The sequence below is a fragment of the Cherax quadricarinatus genome, chromosome 3 (genome assembly GCF_038502225.1).
Source record: "Cherax quadricarinatus isolate ZL_2023a chromosome 3, ASM3850222v1, whole genome shotgun sequence".
Classification (NCBI taxonomy): domain Eukaryota; kingdom Metazoa; phylum Arthropoda; class Malacostraca; order Decapoda; family Parastacidae; genus Cherax; species Cherax quadricarinatus.
Window position 1 is genome coordinate 38,332,386 of NC_091294.1, and position 16,213 is coordinate 38,348,598.

The 16,213-nt window shown below is 45.6% G+C and overlaps 1 protein-coding gene across 4 annotated transcripts in view; it reads right to left on the reverse strand.

The window, feature by feature from the left end:
* Positions 1-16,213, reverse strand: part of LOC128684057 (uncharacterized) — a 513,285-nt gene that overhangs the window by 76,834 nt on the left and 420,238 nt on the right. For all 4 annotated transcript variants that reach the window (XM_070091274.1, XM_070091283.1, XM_070091277.1 and 1 more), the window contains one exon: positions 7,520-9,594. In XM_070091274.1, coding sequence (XP_069947375.1) covers positions 7,520-9,594 — 2,075 coding nt within the window. The remainder of the gene's footprint in view (positions 1-7,519; positions 9,595-16,213) is intronic.

The following is a 16,213-nucleotide window of genomic DNA, read 5'->3' on the forward strand; positions in this document are numbered from 1 at the left end:
AGTGAAGAGTGTGATGGTGGGTGATGGTAGTGAAGACAGTGATGGTGGGTGATGGTAGTGAAGACAGTGATGGTGGGTGATGGTAGTGAAGACAGTGATGGTGGGTGATCGTAGTGAAGACAGTGATGGTGGGTGATGGTAGTGAAGACAGTGATGGTGGGTGGTGGTAGTGAAGAGTGTGATGGTGGGTGATGGTAGTGAAGACAGTGATGGTGGGTGGTGGTAGTGAAGACAGTGATGGTGGGTGATGGTAGTGAAGACAGTGATAGTGGATGATGGTAGTGAAGACAGTGATGGTGGGTGGTGGTAGTGAAGACAGTGATGGTGGGTGATGGTAGTGAAGACAGTGATGATGGGTGATGGTAGTGAAGAGTGTGATGGTGGGTGATGGTAGTGAAGACAGTGATGGTGGGTGATGGTAGTGAAGACAGTGATAGTGGATGATGGTAGTGAAGACAGTGATGGTGGGTGATGGTAGTGAAGACAGTGATGATGGGTGATGGTAGTGAAGAGTGTGATGGTGGGTGATGGTAGTGAAGACAGTGATGGTGGGTGATGGTAGTGAAGACAGTGATAGTGGATGATGGTAGTGAAGACAGTGATGGTGGGTGGTGGTAGTGAAGACAGTGATGGTGGGTGATGGTAGTGAAGACAGTGATGATGGGTGATGGTAGTGAAGAGTGTGATTGTGGGTGATGGTAGTGAAGACAGTGATGGTGGGTGGTGGTAGTGAAGAGTGTGATGGTGGGTGATGGTAGTGAAGACAGTGATGGTGGGTGATGGTAGTGAAGACAGTGATGGTGGGTGATGGTAGTGAAGACAGTGATGATGGGTGATGGTAGTGAAGAGTGTGATGGTGGGTGATGGTAGTGAAGACAGTGATGGTGGGTGGTGGTAGTGAAGACAGTGATGGTGGGTGATGGTAGTGAAGACAGTGATGATGGGTGGTGGTAGTGAAGAGTGTGATGGTGGGTGATGGTAGTGAAGACAGTGATGGTGGGTGATGGTAGTGAAGACAGTGATGGTGGGTGGTGGTAGTGAAGACAGTGATGGTGGGTGGTGGTAGTGAAGACAGTGATGGTGGGTGATGGTAGTGAAGACAGTGATGATGGGTGATGGTAGTGAAGAGTGTGATGGTGGGTGATGGTAGTGAAGACAGTGATGGTGGGTGATGGTAGTGAAGACAGTGATGATGGGTGATGGTAGTGAAGAGTGTGATGGTGGGTGATGGTAGTGAAGACAGTGATGGTGGGTGGTGGTAGTGAAGACAGTGATGGTGGGTGATGGTAGTGAAGACAGTGATGATGGGTGATGGTAGTGAAGAGTGTGATGGTGGGTGATGGTAGTGAAGACAGTGATGGTGGGTGATGGTAGTGAAGACAGTGATAGTGGATGATGGTAGTGAAGACAGTGATGGTGGGTGGTGGTAGTGAAGACAGTGATGGTGGGTGATGGTAGTGAAGACAGTGATGATGGGTGATGGTAGTGAAGAGTGTGATTGTGGGTGATGGTAGTGAAGACAGTGATGGTGGGTGGTGGTAGTGAAGAGTGTGATGGTGGGTGATGGTAGTGAAGACAGTGATGGTGGGTAGTGGTAGTGAAGAGTGTGATGGTGGGTGATGGTAGTGAAGACAGTGATGGTGGGTGATGGTAGTGAAGACAGTGATAGTGGGTGATGGTAGTGAAGACAGTGATGGTGGGTGGTGGTAGTGAAGACAGTGATGGTGGGTGATGGTAGTGAAGACAGTGATGATGGGTGATGGTAGTGAAGACAGTGATGATGGGTGATGGTAGTGAAGACAGTGATGATGGGTGATGGTAGTGAAGACAGTGATGATGGGTGATGATAGTGAAGACAGTGATGATGGGTGATGGTAGTGAAGACAGTGATGGTGGGTGATGGTAGTGAAGACAGTGATGATGGGTGATGGTAGTGAAGACAGTGATGATGGGTGATGGTAGTGAAGACAGTGATGATGGGTGATGGTAGTGAAGACAGTGATGTTGGGTGATGGTAGTGAAGACAGTGATGATGGGTGATGGTAGTGAAGACAGTGATGATGGGTGATGATAGTGAAGACAGTGATGATGGGTGATGGTAGTGAAGACAGTGATGATGGGTGATGGTAGTGAAGACAGTGATGATGGGTGATGGTAGTGAAGACAGTGATGATGGGTGATGGTAGTGAAGACAGTGATGATGGGTGATGGTAGTGAAGACAGTGATGATGGGTGATGGTAGTGAAGACAGTGATGGTGGGTGATGATAGTGAAGACAGTGATGATGGGTGATGGTAGTGAAGACAGTGATGATGGGTGATGGTAGTGAAGACAGTGATGATGGGTGATGGTAGTGAAGACAGTGATGATGGGTGATGGTAGTGAAGACAGTGATGTTGGGTGATGGTAGTGAAGACAGTGATGGTGGGTGATGGTAGTGAAGACAGTGATGATGAGTGATGGTAGTGAAGACAGTGATGGTGGGTGATGGTAGTGAAGACAGTGATGGTGGGTGATGGTAGTGAAGACAGTGATGGTGGGTGATGGTAGTGAAGACAGTGATGGTGGGTGATGGTAGTGAAGACAGTGATGGTGGGTGATGGTAGTGAAGACAGTGATGGTGGGTGATGGTAGTGAAGACAGTGATGGTGGGTGATGGTAGTGAAGACAGTGATGGTGGGTGATGGTAGTGAAGACAGTGATGGTGGGTGATGGTAGTGAAGATAGTGATGGTGGGTGATGGTAGTTAAGACAGTGATGGTGGGTGATGGTAGTGAAGACAGTGATGGTGGGTGATGGTAGTGAAGACAGTGATGGTGGGTGATGGTAGTGAAGACAGTGATGGTGGGTGATGGTAGTGAAGACAGTGATGGTGGGTGATGGTAGTGAAGACAGTGATGGTGGGTGATGGTAGGGAACACAGTGATGATGGGTGGTGGTAGTGAAGACAGTGATGGTGGGTGATGGTAGTGAAGACAGTGATGGTGGGTGATGGTAGTGAAGACAGTGATGGTGGGTGATGGTAGTGAAGACAGTGATGATGGGTGATGGTAGTGAAGACAGTGATGATGGGTGATGGTAGTGAAGACAGTGATGGTGGGTGATGGTAGTGAAGACAGTGATGATGGGTGATGGTAGTGAAGACAGTGATGGTGGGTGATGGTAGTGAAGACAGTGATGGTGGGTGATGGTAGTGAAGACAGTGATGGTGGGTGATGGTAGTTAAGACAGTGATGGTGGGTGATGGTAGTGAAGATAGTGATTGTGGGTGGTGGTAGTGAAGACAGTGATGATGGGTGATGGTAGTGAAGACAGTGATGATGGGTGGTGGTAGTGAAGGCAGTGATGGTGGGTGGTGGTAGTGAAGACAGTGATGGTGGGTGATGGTAGTGAAGACAGTGATGGTGGGTGATGGTAGTGAAGACAGTGATGGTGGGTGATGGTAGTGAAGATAGTGATGGTGGGTGATGGTAGTGAAGAGTGTGATGGTGGGTGATGGTAGTGAAGACAGTGATGATGAGTGATGGTAGTGAAGACAGTGATGGTGGGTGATGGTAGTGAAGACAGTGATGGTGGGTGATGGTAGTGAAGACAGTGATGGTGGGTGATGGTAGTGAAGACAGTGATGGTGGGTGATGGTAGTGAAGACAGTGATGGTGGGTGATGGTAGTGAAGACAGTGATGGTGGGTGATGGTAGTGAAGACAGTGATGGTGGGTGATGGTAGTGAAGAGTGTGATGGTGGGTGATGGTAGTGAAGACAGTGATGGTGGGTGATGGTAGTGAAGAGTGTGATGGTGGGTGATGGTAGTGAAGACAGTGATGGTGGGTGATGGTAGTGAAGACAGTGATGGTGGGTGATGGTAGTGAAGACAGTGATGGTGGATGATGGTAATGAAGACAGTGATGGTGGGTGATGGTAGTGAAGACAGTGATGGTGGGTGATGGTAGTGAAGACAGTGATGGTGGGTGGTGGTAGTGAAGAAAGTGATGGTGGGTGATGGTAGTGAAGAGAGTGATGGTGGGTGATGGTAGTGAAGACAGTGATGATGGGTGATGGTAGTGAAGACAGTGATGATGGGTGATGGTAGTGAAGACAGTGATGGTGGGTGATGGTAGTGAAGACAGTGATGGTGGGTGATGGTAGTGAAGAAAGTGATGGTGGGTGATGGTAGTGAAGAGAGTGATGGTGGGTGATGGTAGTGAAGAGAGTGATGGTGGGTGATGATAGTGAAGACAGTGATGGTAGGTGATAGTAGTGAAGAGTGTGATGGTGGGTGATGGTAGTGAAGACAGTGATGGTCGGTGATGGTAGTGAAGACAGTGATGGTGGGTGATGGTAGTGAAGAAAGTGATGGTGGGTGATGGTAGTGAAGACAGTGATGGTGGGTGATGGTAGTGAAGACAGTGATGGTGGGTGATGGTAGTGAAGAGTGTGATGATGGGTGATGATAGTGAAGACAGTGATGGTGGGTTGATGGTAGTGAAGACAGTGATGGTGGGTGATGGTAGTGAAGACAGTGATGGTGGGTGATGGTAGCGAAGAGAGTGATGGTGGGTGATGGTAGTGAAGACAGTGATGGTGGGTGATGGTAGTGAAGAGAGTGATGGTGGGTGATGGTAGTGAAGACAGTGATGGTGGGTGATGGTAGTGAAGACAGTGATGGTGGGTGATGGTAGTGAAGATAGTGATGGTGGGTGATGGTAGTGAAGACAGTGACGGTGGGTGATGGTAGTGAAGACAGTGATGGTGGGTGATGGTAGCGAAGAGAGTGATGGTGGGTGATGGTAGTGAAGATAGTGATGGTGGGTGATTTTAGTGAAGACAGTGATGGTGGGTGATGGTAGTGAAGACAGTGATGGTGGGTGATGGTAGTGAAGACAGTGATGGTGGGTGATGGTAGTGAAGATAGTGATGGTGGGTGATGGTAGTGAAGACAGTGATGGTGGGTGATGGTAGTGAAGATAGTGATGGTGGGTGATGGTAGTGAAGACAGTGATGGTGGGTGATGGTAGTTAAGACAGTGATGGTGGGTGATGGTAGTGAAGATAGTGATTGTGGGTGGTGGTAGTGAAGACAGTGATGATGGGTGATGGTAGTGAAGACAGTGATGATGGGTGGTGGTAGTGAAGGCAGTGATGGTGGGTGGTGGTAGTGAAGACAGTGATGGTGGGTGATGGTAGTGAAGACAGTGATGGTGGGTGATGGTAGTGAAGACAGTGATGGTGGGTGATGGTAGTGAAGATAGTGATGGTGGGTGATGGTAGTGAAGAGTGTGATGGTGGGTGATGGTAGTGAAGACAGTGATGGTGGGTGATGGTAGTGAAGACAGTGATGGTGGGTGATGGTAGTGAAGACAGTGATGGTGGGTGATGGTAGTGAAGACAGTGATGGTGGGTGATGGTAGTGAAGACAGTGATGGTGGGTGATGGTAGTGAAGACAGTGATGGTGGGTGATGGTAGTGAAGACAGTGATGGTGGGTGATGGTAGTGAAGACAGTGATGGTGGGTGATGGTAGTGAAGAGTGTGATGGTGGGTGATGGTAGTGAAGACAGTGATGGTGGGTGATGGTAGTGAAGAGTGTGATGGTGGGTGATGGTAGTGAAGACAGTGATGGTGGGTGATGGTAGTGAAGACAGTGATGGTGGGTGATGGTAGTGAAGACAGTGATGGTGGATGATGGTAATGAAGACAGTGATGGTGGGTGATGGTAGTGAAGACAGTGATGGTGGGTGATGGTAGTGAAGACAGTGATGGTGGGTGGTGGTAGTGAAGAAAGTGATGGTGGGTGATGGTAGTGAAGAGAGTGATGGTGGGTGATGGTAGTGAAGACAGTGATGATGGGTGATGGTAGTGAAGACAGTGATGATGGGTGATGGTAGTGAAGACAGTGATGGTGGGTGATGGTAGTGAAGACAGTGATGGTGGGTGATGGTAGTGAAGAAAGTGATGGTGGGTGATGGTAGTGAAGAGAGTGATGGTGGGTGATGGTAGTGAAGAGAGTGATGGTGGGTGATGATAGTGAAGACAGTGATGGTAGGTGATAGTAGTGAAGAGTGTGATGGTGGGTGATGGTAGTGAAGACAGTGATGGTCGGTGATGGTAGTGAAGACAGTGATGGTGGGTGATGGTAGTGAAGAAAGTGATGGTGGGTGATGGTAGTGAAGACAGTGATGGTGGGTGATGGTAGTGAAGACAGTGATGGTGGGTGATGGTAGTGAAGAGTGTGATGATGGGTGATGATAGTGAAGACAGTGATGGTGGGTTGATGGTAGTGAAGACAGTGATGGTGGGTGATGGTAGTGAAGACAGTGATGGTGGGTGATGGTAGCGAAGAGAGTGATGGTGGGTGATGGTAGTGAAGACAGTGATGGTGGGTGATGGTAGTGAAGAGAGTGATGGTGGGTGATGGTAGTGAAGACAGTGATGGTGGGTGATGGTAGTGAAGACAGTGATGGTGGGTGATGGTAGTGAAGATAGTGATGGTGGGTGATGGTAGTGAAGACAGTGACGGTGGGTGATGGTAGTGAAGACAGTGATGGTGGGTGATGGTAGCGAAGAGAGTGATGGTGGGTGATGGTAGTGAAGATAGTGATGGTGGGTGATTTTAGTGAAGACAGTGATGGTGGGTGATGGTAGTGAAGACAGTGATGGTGGGTGATGGTAGTGAAGACAGTGATGGTGGGTGATGGTAGTGAAGATAGTGATGGTGGGTGATGGTAGTGAAGACAGTGATGGTGGGTGATGGTAGTGAAGATAGTGATGGTGGGTGATGGTAGTGAAGACAGTGATGGTGGGGGATGGTAGTGAAGACAGTGATGATGGGTGATGGTAGTGAAGACAGTGACGGTGGGTGATGGTAGTGAAGACAGTGATGGTGGGTGATGGTAGTGAATACAGTGATGGTGGGTGATGGTAGTGAAGACAGTGATGGTGGGTGATGGTATTGAATACAGTGATGGTGGGTGATGGTAGTGAAGACAGTGACGGTGCGTGATGGTAGTGAAGACAATGATGGTGGGTGATGGTAGTGAAGACAGTGATTGTGGGTGATGGTAGTGATGGTGGGTGATGGTAGCGAGGAGAGTGATGGTGGGTGTTGGTAGTGAAGACAGTGATGGTGGGTGATGGTAGTGAAGACAGTGATGGTGGGTGATGGTAGCGAGGAGATTGATGGTGGGTGATGGTAGTGAAGACAGTGATGGTGGGTGATGGTAGTGAAGACAGTGATGGTGGGTGATGGTAGTGAAGAGTGTGATGGTGGGTGATGGTAGTGAAGACAGTGATGGTGGGTGATGGTAGTGAAGAGTGTGATGGTGGGTGATGATAGTGAAGACAGTGATGGTGGGTGATGATAGTGAAGACAGTGATGGTAGTGAAGACAGTGATGTTGGGTGATGACAGTGATTTTGAGTGATAGCAATAAATCTGATCAGTGTAAAAAAAAAAAAAAGTCCAAAAGAAGACGATAGAAAGTATTAAGCATCAGAAGAACAGGATCATGGGTCATGTACTCACTCTCCCTGAGCGGTCGGCTTGATTGACCTCTGTAGCCTCGAGGGCTCCTGTAGCAGTAAGCTCCTTCAAAAGCCTGACTACTTGGTCCTCCTCTCCGACTCTGCACACTATTAGCAGCGCCCCTTCGCTGTTGCCCTTCATCTTGTCACCGCCGACGTGGAACCTTAGGCTACTTAGAAGAGGTGGGAGGGTTTTTGGCGGCTTCTTGTTGCTGCTGGTAGTACTTGCAGCTGTAGTCGTAGGGCCTCGAGACTTGACGCTGGATGAACTTGAGCAACTACTGTTGCCGTTGAGGATTTTCTCCCTGGTCTTAGTGGGTTGTTCCTTCTGGTGGAGTCCTCGAGCTTGCTCCTGGTGATTGGTGCTTGGTTGCTCTTTAGTAAGAGTGCTCTGACTTTTACCTTTGGTCAGTTCCGCTTTTATAGCGATTTGTTTTACCCCGGAGAGAGCGGTAGTTGATGTAATAGTAGTAAATGCCTCCTTTGTTGTCTCTACTGTGTTTGGTTTCGAGGTTACTTGCTCTCTGTCTCCACCAAGTGGATCTCGTAATATAATCTTATCAAGATTTGTCACGACTTCCGACGACTTGCTGGCAGGCACAAAGGTTGTCAGGGGCACAATGATCTTGCCAGCTGGACCTCTGGTGAAAGGCTTAGGGGTACTGTTGTAGCTATTGACAAGCGAAACCTCTGAATTTACAAGCTTGGCCTCTCTCTCGTGCGGTATGATGTTGCCTGTAGGTGGCAACTTTACATCTGGTGGGGCTTCGTTGTTATCTTTAGACGAAATGGGAGATTCTTTTGTAGTTACCGAATCCTTGCGTGTTTTGGTAAGGTATCCAGAGAACGAATATGACTGGAAGTTCTCGTTGAACGCTTTAGCTGCCGCCCGAATAACATCAGTTCGATTTTCACTTGCAGTTGTTTCCGTGTGTGGCACAGCAGTTTTTGGAGTTGCATCGGCTGATCTTCCGATGTTTGTAGGACCTCTTTCAGCAGTCTTGAAATGATCAACGTTCACTGAATCCTGTACATGTGATCCTCCTACGTCCTGGCTCTTCGTCAAGTTGTTCTTGCGTTCCTTTAAAGTAGCTGCAATAAAGGTCTCTCGAACTCGCTCAGGAGGCCGACTCTGAGCAACATTTATGGGAGGAATGAATCCTTTCTCTCCGGTTGCGCTGCTGGCGACCTGAGCCCGACTGGGTAACGGCAGAGGACTTCGACTTCGACGCTGCTCAATAATAGCTGCAGCTTCTCCACTACTCAGAGAACCTGCACGTATCAGCTGCTGGTAATGGTTGTCTGCGTACTGCTCCTCTCCCGTCTGAAACTTCTGACCTGGAATATCGATCTTCGGCGTTCTCTGAAGTTGTTGAATCTGTTTCACTTTTGCCTGTTGCTGCTGTTGATGTTGTTGCTGCTGTAGCTGGTGTTGCTGCTGCTGCTGCTGTTGATGGTGTTGTTGCTGCGACTGCTGTTTGAAGTAATCTTGCTGCTCAGTCTGGCTTTGATGGTGTCTTATTCTGTGATTCTCTTGTGACTGTGATTCTTTTTCTTGTTGAATCTTAATAATATGTACGGATTTATTATCATTGTCGGGTACTTCCTGCTGATGCCGCTGTTGCTGCTTGAACTTATTTTTTTTCAGCTGCAGGTCACTGATTTTAGTTAGGTCCTTGTGTGTTATTTGTTGTGCTGCTCTCGGCTGCTGTTTCTGCTGCTGTTGTTGCTGTTGCTTCTGCAGTTGCTGCTGCTGGACTTGATGTACTTCTTTCAGCTGTGAATGATGCGTCCCCTGTGCCTGTTGCAGCTGTTGAACCTCTCTGAGCTGTTGTTGCTGCACGCCCTTGTAGTAAGAGTGCTGTGTCTGTGCGTCTCTCTGCTGTGAATGCTGCGCCCTGGGGCCACACAGGGGAAGAGAGGCGCACTCTCTCTTGCCGCTAGTATGTGAGCGCTGTTGCTGCTGCTGTTGCTGCTGTTGCTGCTGCTGTTGCTGCTGTTGCTGCTGCTGCTGCTGCTGCTGCTTCTTCTGCTGCTCACTCTCCTGCTGACGAGTCAGTGTTCTTCCTGTCGGACCTGAAACAGACAGAAATAAAACAAAAACCATTAAAACATTTTTCAATCGTTCTAACCTAAATAAAAATCAATAAACCCCTAATAAACCACACATCCAGATATTTTATGGTAAAACATTGCAAGCAACAATTAATTAAAAAAGTTCACTAAATAATAGCAACATATAAATCACAAGTACATATAAAATATCGTTGCCAAATAACGTAGTTTGAATAACGATGACTTGGCAAGTTCCGCGTTACTTCTGGTAAAAACATTACTAGCAGGTTTAAAAAAAAAAAAAAAAACGCAACAACTTATATTGTTGAGACATTAAATTTGGATGAAACAGAAACACTATATTTTTTTCTAAGTATTGGCTATATTTTTCTTAAAAAAATTTTTTTAATAATAATAATAATAATAATAATAATAATAATAATAATAATAATAATAATAATAATAATAATAATAATAATAATAATAATAATAATAATAATAAAAGATAATGTTGGTCGATTTTTTTTTAGTTGTAAAATGTATTTCTGTCAATTTCAAAAGGTTTGTCGATTAAATTTTGTGGATATTTTAGATTATTCTCTATTTCAAATTTTATCATTATATCCTCATCTATGAACTCTGGGCTGCAACTACACAAAGTTCTCAAAAACATAGACGCTAACACAGAAAGTTTAACTCAGTCATGATGTGAAGAATAACAGTGTATGTAAGATCAGTTATCTTTTGGATTTCTGATTATTTTGGATTTAATTGTTTAGTTTCCTTTAATGAGTAAGAAATCTAAAAAGACAATGAGTTATTTCCTTCACAATCAACAGTAAAATTTTATAGATGGAGGTAGACCGTTTAATCCAAGAAGGAAATGGTTTATATATAATGAGGATAACAAAAATATAGGTAACGAAAGATTGGATATCAGGTTGGAGGTAGAGAGTATGGAGGAGGTGAATGTATTCAGGTATTTGGGAGTGGACGTGTCAGCGGATGGGTTTATGAAGGATGAGGTGAATCATGGAACTGATGATGGGAAAAAAGTGAGTGATGCACTGAGGAGTCTGTGGAGACAAAGAACTTTGTCCTTGTATTCGAGTTTAGTTATACCAACTCTCTTATACGGGTGTGAAACATGGGTGGTGAATGTTGCAGCGAGGAGAAGGCTGGAGGCAGTGGAGATGTCATGTCTGAGAGCAATGTGTGGTGTGAATATAATGCAGAGAATTCGTAGTTTGGAAATTAGGAGAAGGTGCGGGATTACCAAAACTATTATCCAGAGGGCTGAGGAGGGGTTGTTGAGGTGGTTCGGACATGTAAAGAGTATGGAACAAAAGAGAATGACTTCAAGAGTGTATAAATCTGTACTGGAGGGAAGGCGGGGTAGGGGTCGGCCTAGGAAAGGTTGGAGGGAGGGGGTAAAGGAGGTTTTGTGTGTGAGAGGCTTTGACTTCCAGCAAACATGCGTGAGTGTGTCAGATAGGAGCGAATTGAGACAAATGGATTTAGGACTTGACGTGCTGTTGGAGTGTGAGCAGAGTAATATTTATGAAGGGGTTCAGGGAAACCGGCAGGCCGGACTTGAGTCCTGGAGATGGGAAGTACAGTGCCTGCACTCTGAAGGAGTGAAGGAGGGGTGTTAATGTTGCAGTTTTATAACTGTAGTGTAAGCACGTCTTCTGCAAGACAGTGATGAAGTGAATGATGATGAAAGTTTTTCTTTTTTTTGGGGCCACCCTGCCTTGGTGGGAAACGGCCAATGTGATAATAAATAAATAAATAAAATAATTATATACTGTATAAAACTTTTAAATATTTCGTGAACACACGATGTTCCAACAATGGTGAACACCCGGTGTGAGACTTTAAAAAATGCTCTGCCTTGATAAATGTAGCCATTTCTCTTATGGTGTGTGCATAGTTCCCTAGTGGCCACAACTGACTAACTGGCTGTCTGGCTGAATAGCTGGCTGGCTGGCTGGCTGGCTGGCTGGCTGGCTGGCTGGCTGGCTGGCTGGCTTTCTGACTGGCTTTCTGACTGGCTGGCTGGTTGACTGTTTCCCTAAACACTCAGCTGGTTGAATATCTGACTGACTGGCTGGTAAATCATTGTGCGACTGGCTGATAATGGTGGTGGCATGACTGGTTAGTCAGTTGGCTTGACTGTCTGGGAAGCCTGACTGGATGGCTAGTTTCAGCTTTTAGCTGTGTCGGCTAAGCGGTTAGTTTATTATGCATCCGCAGCCCATCCCGTGAGCAGTTGCGCAAGAACAGGATTAGCAGAGGTCACAATGGGTCTTTTTCGGACCCAGCTGGGCACTGCTACATCTCAAAAATAAAATATTACAATAATTTCATCCATTACAATGACTTCACATAACTAATCTACAAAATTTCAGTGGAGAAACAATCTCAGGAATTTTTAAGTGTCTTTTAGCCATTCAAAGTCACTGGTGATTGTTGAGTTGAACTTTTATCAGTTTATTCATAAGGTCGATAGTGTATGTGGATAACCTCTGAAAATTTCAGGTATCATTAACAATAGTGTTTTGTCATATCCTGTAGAGGTTGTCTGGAGGTCTGTGAACGACTGGATGTTCGATCACTCTAAGATGTAGTTATCCTACTGCCTCTGTCCACACAATTTGCATTTATAAGTAACAGGATGTAGTGTAAAGCACCCTTCTGGCAAGACAGTGATGGAGTGAATGATGGTGAAAGTTTTTCTTTTTCGGGCCACCCTGCCTTGGTGGGAATCGGCCAGTGAGATAATAAAAAAAATAATAAGTAACAGGAAGGCACAATACTGTGACTGGAACAGTAAGTTTATTCAGGTATACACAAATACAGTTAGATAGATTATCATACATAGCAGCATATGTGTAGAGAATCTGGGATAACCCAAAAAAAGTCAGACACACATATTTCCATTGGGGTCATTTTATCTTATTGTTATAATATAAAGGAGATAATATTATTATTACAAAGTCACACTGACTTTGTAAATGGTCCAAGTCGGACCGAAACGTCGTCGTAAGCTCCTCTCTCCTATGTGAGGGTTACTTGTGAAACTGCATTTCATATGATTAGCATCACTAATGAAATCCTGCTGTCAGAGATACTTGCAGTCCAGCAGTAACAACTTCTTGTGATCTACTGACCTTGTTACTTTCTTCAGATATGTTGAACTTGATGCGTCTGTTTATGATCAACAATGGTGCTAGTTCCTATCTATATTGTTCTGTTTTCTTCCTGCTCCTTTTCTGACTATTTTTTAAACTTTTCTTTGAGAAACTATGATTATACACGGGGTGGCTGGGTGGCCTGACTGGGCGGTTGGGTGGTTGGGTGGCCTGAATGGGTGGCTGTGTGGTCTGACCCTGTGGACGATCGCCATGAAAAACTAAGGCAACATGCCAGCCTGGGCTCACACCCACTGTATGCTTCAACCCTCCGTCCCTTCTACTGTTCTCTCTACCGTCCCCTCTTCCACCCCACTGTTCTCTCTACCGTCCCCTCTTCCACCCCACTGTTCTCTCCACCGTCCCCTCTTCCACCCCACTGTTCTCTCTACCGTCCCCTCTACCTTCCTTCCTCTGTCCCCTCAACCATTCCTCCACCGTCCTCTCTACCTCTCCAAGTGATTACGCCTTCATTACTCTACCAGTTGCCCACTCCACCACTCCAGCAGGTGGCAAAGCTTCCACCACCTGACCTCCAAGTGACAACTCTTCCACTACGTCTCTTCCACCACTATTCTTCTCTGGCTTCCTTTTCTGTCTCTTGGTCCAGGGCTCCTCACAAGCAACCTGTCTTTGCCTATTCTGTCGCTACTTTACAGGATTTTATACGTCGTGTAGAGTGTCCTAAATGATTATTTGTTTGGATTCTCGTATACTGTACTAAGATTAGTCAGCATCACGTTCACTGCTGACACCTCTGTTTATTTGTTCCTCTAGTTGTGTACTATAATTCGTACTATTTTGTCGTAAATACCTTCTTAAGACATCTGTTAAATTCCTCACATACTTCTTGACCGTCTTCAGTAATACCTCCTCCTCCTCCTTTTTCTCGCTGTTATTTTCCTTCCTTTGTGACTATGAATAGGTTTCCCTTCTGTTTTAGCCTTTGCTGCGACGTTGTTTTTAAAGTGCCTTTATTCTGCCGCATCGTTTCTGTCCTTTCTGTTCATGTCTCTGTTTTCCATTGTTTCGTGAGCCTTGTTATCTTTGGTTGTCCGCTTTGCTTCTCTACATTTCTGGTTGAACCTCCGCCGCTCATTTTCCTCGTTTTTGGTATGAATTCCTCTCTTGTCGAAGCAGTGACAATCTGTCGACAACTGGTGAATTAAACACAAACGCACAGTGAGTGAGTTTGTGCACTCAGTGTTGGGCGAAACGTTGTTCAAGTAGAAGACACCTCTGCTTGCTTGTCTATTTCATGGTTTTCTGTTATCTCCCTGCATTATTTTTCCTCCAGTACATCGAACAACTCTTGTGTCGTATTTCCAGTTAGTTCAAGACGGTTCTCAATTCTTTAATCTCTCCTTTTGTTGTCTAGTTGGTAGTGCCCCTCTCCCTCTCCCTCTCCTTCTCCCTCTCCCTCTCCCTCTCCTTCTCCCTCTTCCTCTCCCTCTCCCTCTCCCTCTCCCTCTCCTTCTCCCTCTCCCTCTCCCTCTCCCTCTCCCTCTCCCTCTCCCTCTCCCTCTCTTCTTCTCTCGGTGTCTCTGCCACTAAGTCATCGAAACTTAATACAGAGTGGTCGGTGGTTCCACTACGCTTCTTCGGACTCGATTTCTTTCAGTGTCATGTTTACTTAACGTGAGAACGACGTGAAGTTTCGCTGGTTCTAATTCCAACGTTTAATCTAGCTATTTTCTTCACATACTTCCTCATGAAGTTCCTGATCACTGCTCTGACATGTGTGTGTGTGTGTGTGTGTGTGTGTGTGTGTGTGCAAGAGTCTTGCATTAAAGTGATGTATGTAACCTTGATCGTGCCAGGTAATTTTTTCTAGTCAGATAATTAAACAAAAGCCACGTCTAATATTAAAGGCAGTCTGTCAGTCACTCTCAGACCACTGAGCCCGACCGGTGAGCCAGCGGTCACTTGACGAAGATTCGTGTCGGGTGACAGAGGAAGACACGCGTCAGGTAAACAAACACACGTGTCAGGTAAACAACAAACACACGCTTCAGGTGAACAACAAACACACGCTTCAGGTGAACAACAAAGACACACGTCAGGTGATTTCCCCAGACGAAAAAGTAACAATAAGTATTCTGGTGCATGGTAGGAAGCAGAGGCAGCGGCTGGATATCCTAAAACGTGAATCAGACTCCACCTCGGGTTGCATGGCTGGGATGTGTAACGAAGAGGGCGGCGACGGAGGACGGGGGGGGAGGGGAACGGGTTTAAAGCCTATCGACTACAGGAGGGTTATTAAGGCTTGCCATAACCTGCCCACCATCAGACAGCAGAACCTTGAGCCCCAAAATGAGGATTAAATTAAACCCACAGTGTATATACCCTGAGAGAAACACTCCCATAAGTATATTCATAATGAGTATATTCGTTCCGAGTATAGTCATCCTGCGTGTATTCATCCTGGGTAAATTAGTTCCGAGTATAGTCATCCTGCGTGTATTCATCCTGGGTATATTCGTTCCGAGTATAGTCATCCTGCGTGTATTCATCCTGGGTATGTTCATCATGAGAATATTCATCCTGGGTATGTTAATCATGGGAATATTCATCCTGGGTATATTAATCCTGGAAATATTCATCCTGAGTATATTCATCCTGGGTACATTCATCCTGGGTATATTCATCTTGGGAATATTCATCCTGGGTATATTCATGCTAGGTATATTCATCTTGGGTATATTAATCCTGGGAATATTCATCCTGGGTATATTCATCCTGGGTATATTAATCCTGGGAATATTTATCTTGGGTATATTCATCCTGGGTATATTCATCCTGGGTATATTCATCCTGGGTATATTAATCCTGGGTATATTCATCCTGGGTATATTCATCCTGGGTATATTCATCCTGGGTATATTCATCCTGGGTATATTCATCCTGGGCATATTCATCCTGGGTATATTCATCCTGGGTATATTTATCCTGGAAATATTCATCCTGGGTATATTCATCCTGGGTATATTCATCCTGGGTATATTCATCCTGGGTATATTAATCTTGGGAATATTCATCCTGGGTATATTCATCCTGGGTATATTCATCCTGGGTATATTCATCCTGGGTATATTCATCCTGAGTATATTCATCCTGAGTATATTCATCCTGAGTATATTCATCCTGGGTATATTCATCCTAAGTATATTCATCCTGGGTATATTCATCCTGGGTATATTCATCCTGGGTATATTCATCCTGAGTATATTCATCCTAAGTATATTCATCATGGGTATATTCATCCTAAGTATATTCATCCTGGGTATATTCATCCTGGGTATATTCATCCTGAGTATATTCATCCTGGGTATATTCATCCTGAGTATATTCACCCTGGGTATATTCATCCTGGGTATATTCATCCTGAGTATATTCATCCTGGGTATATTCATCCTAGGTATATTCATCCTGGGTATATTCATCCT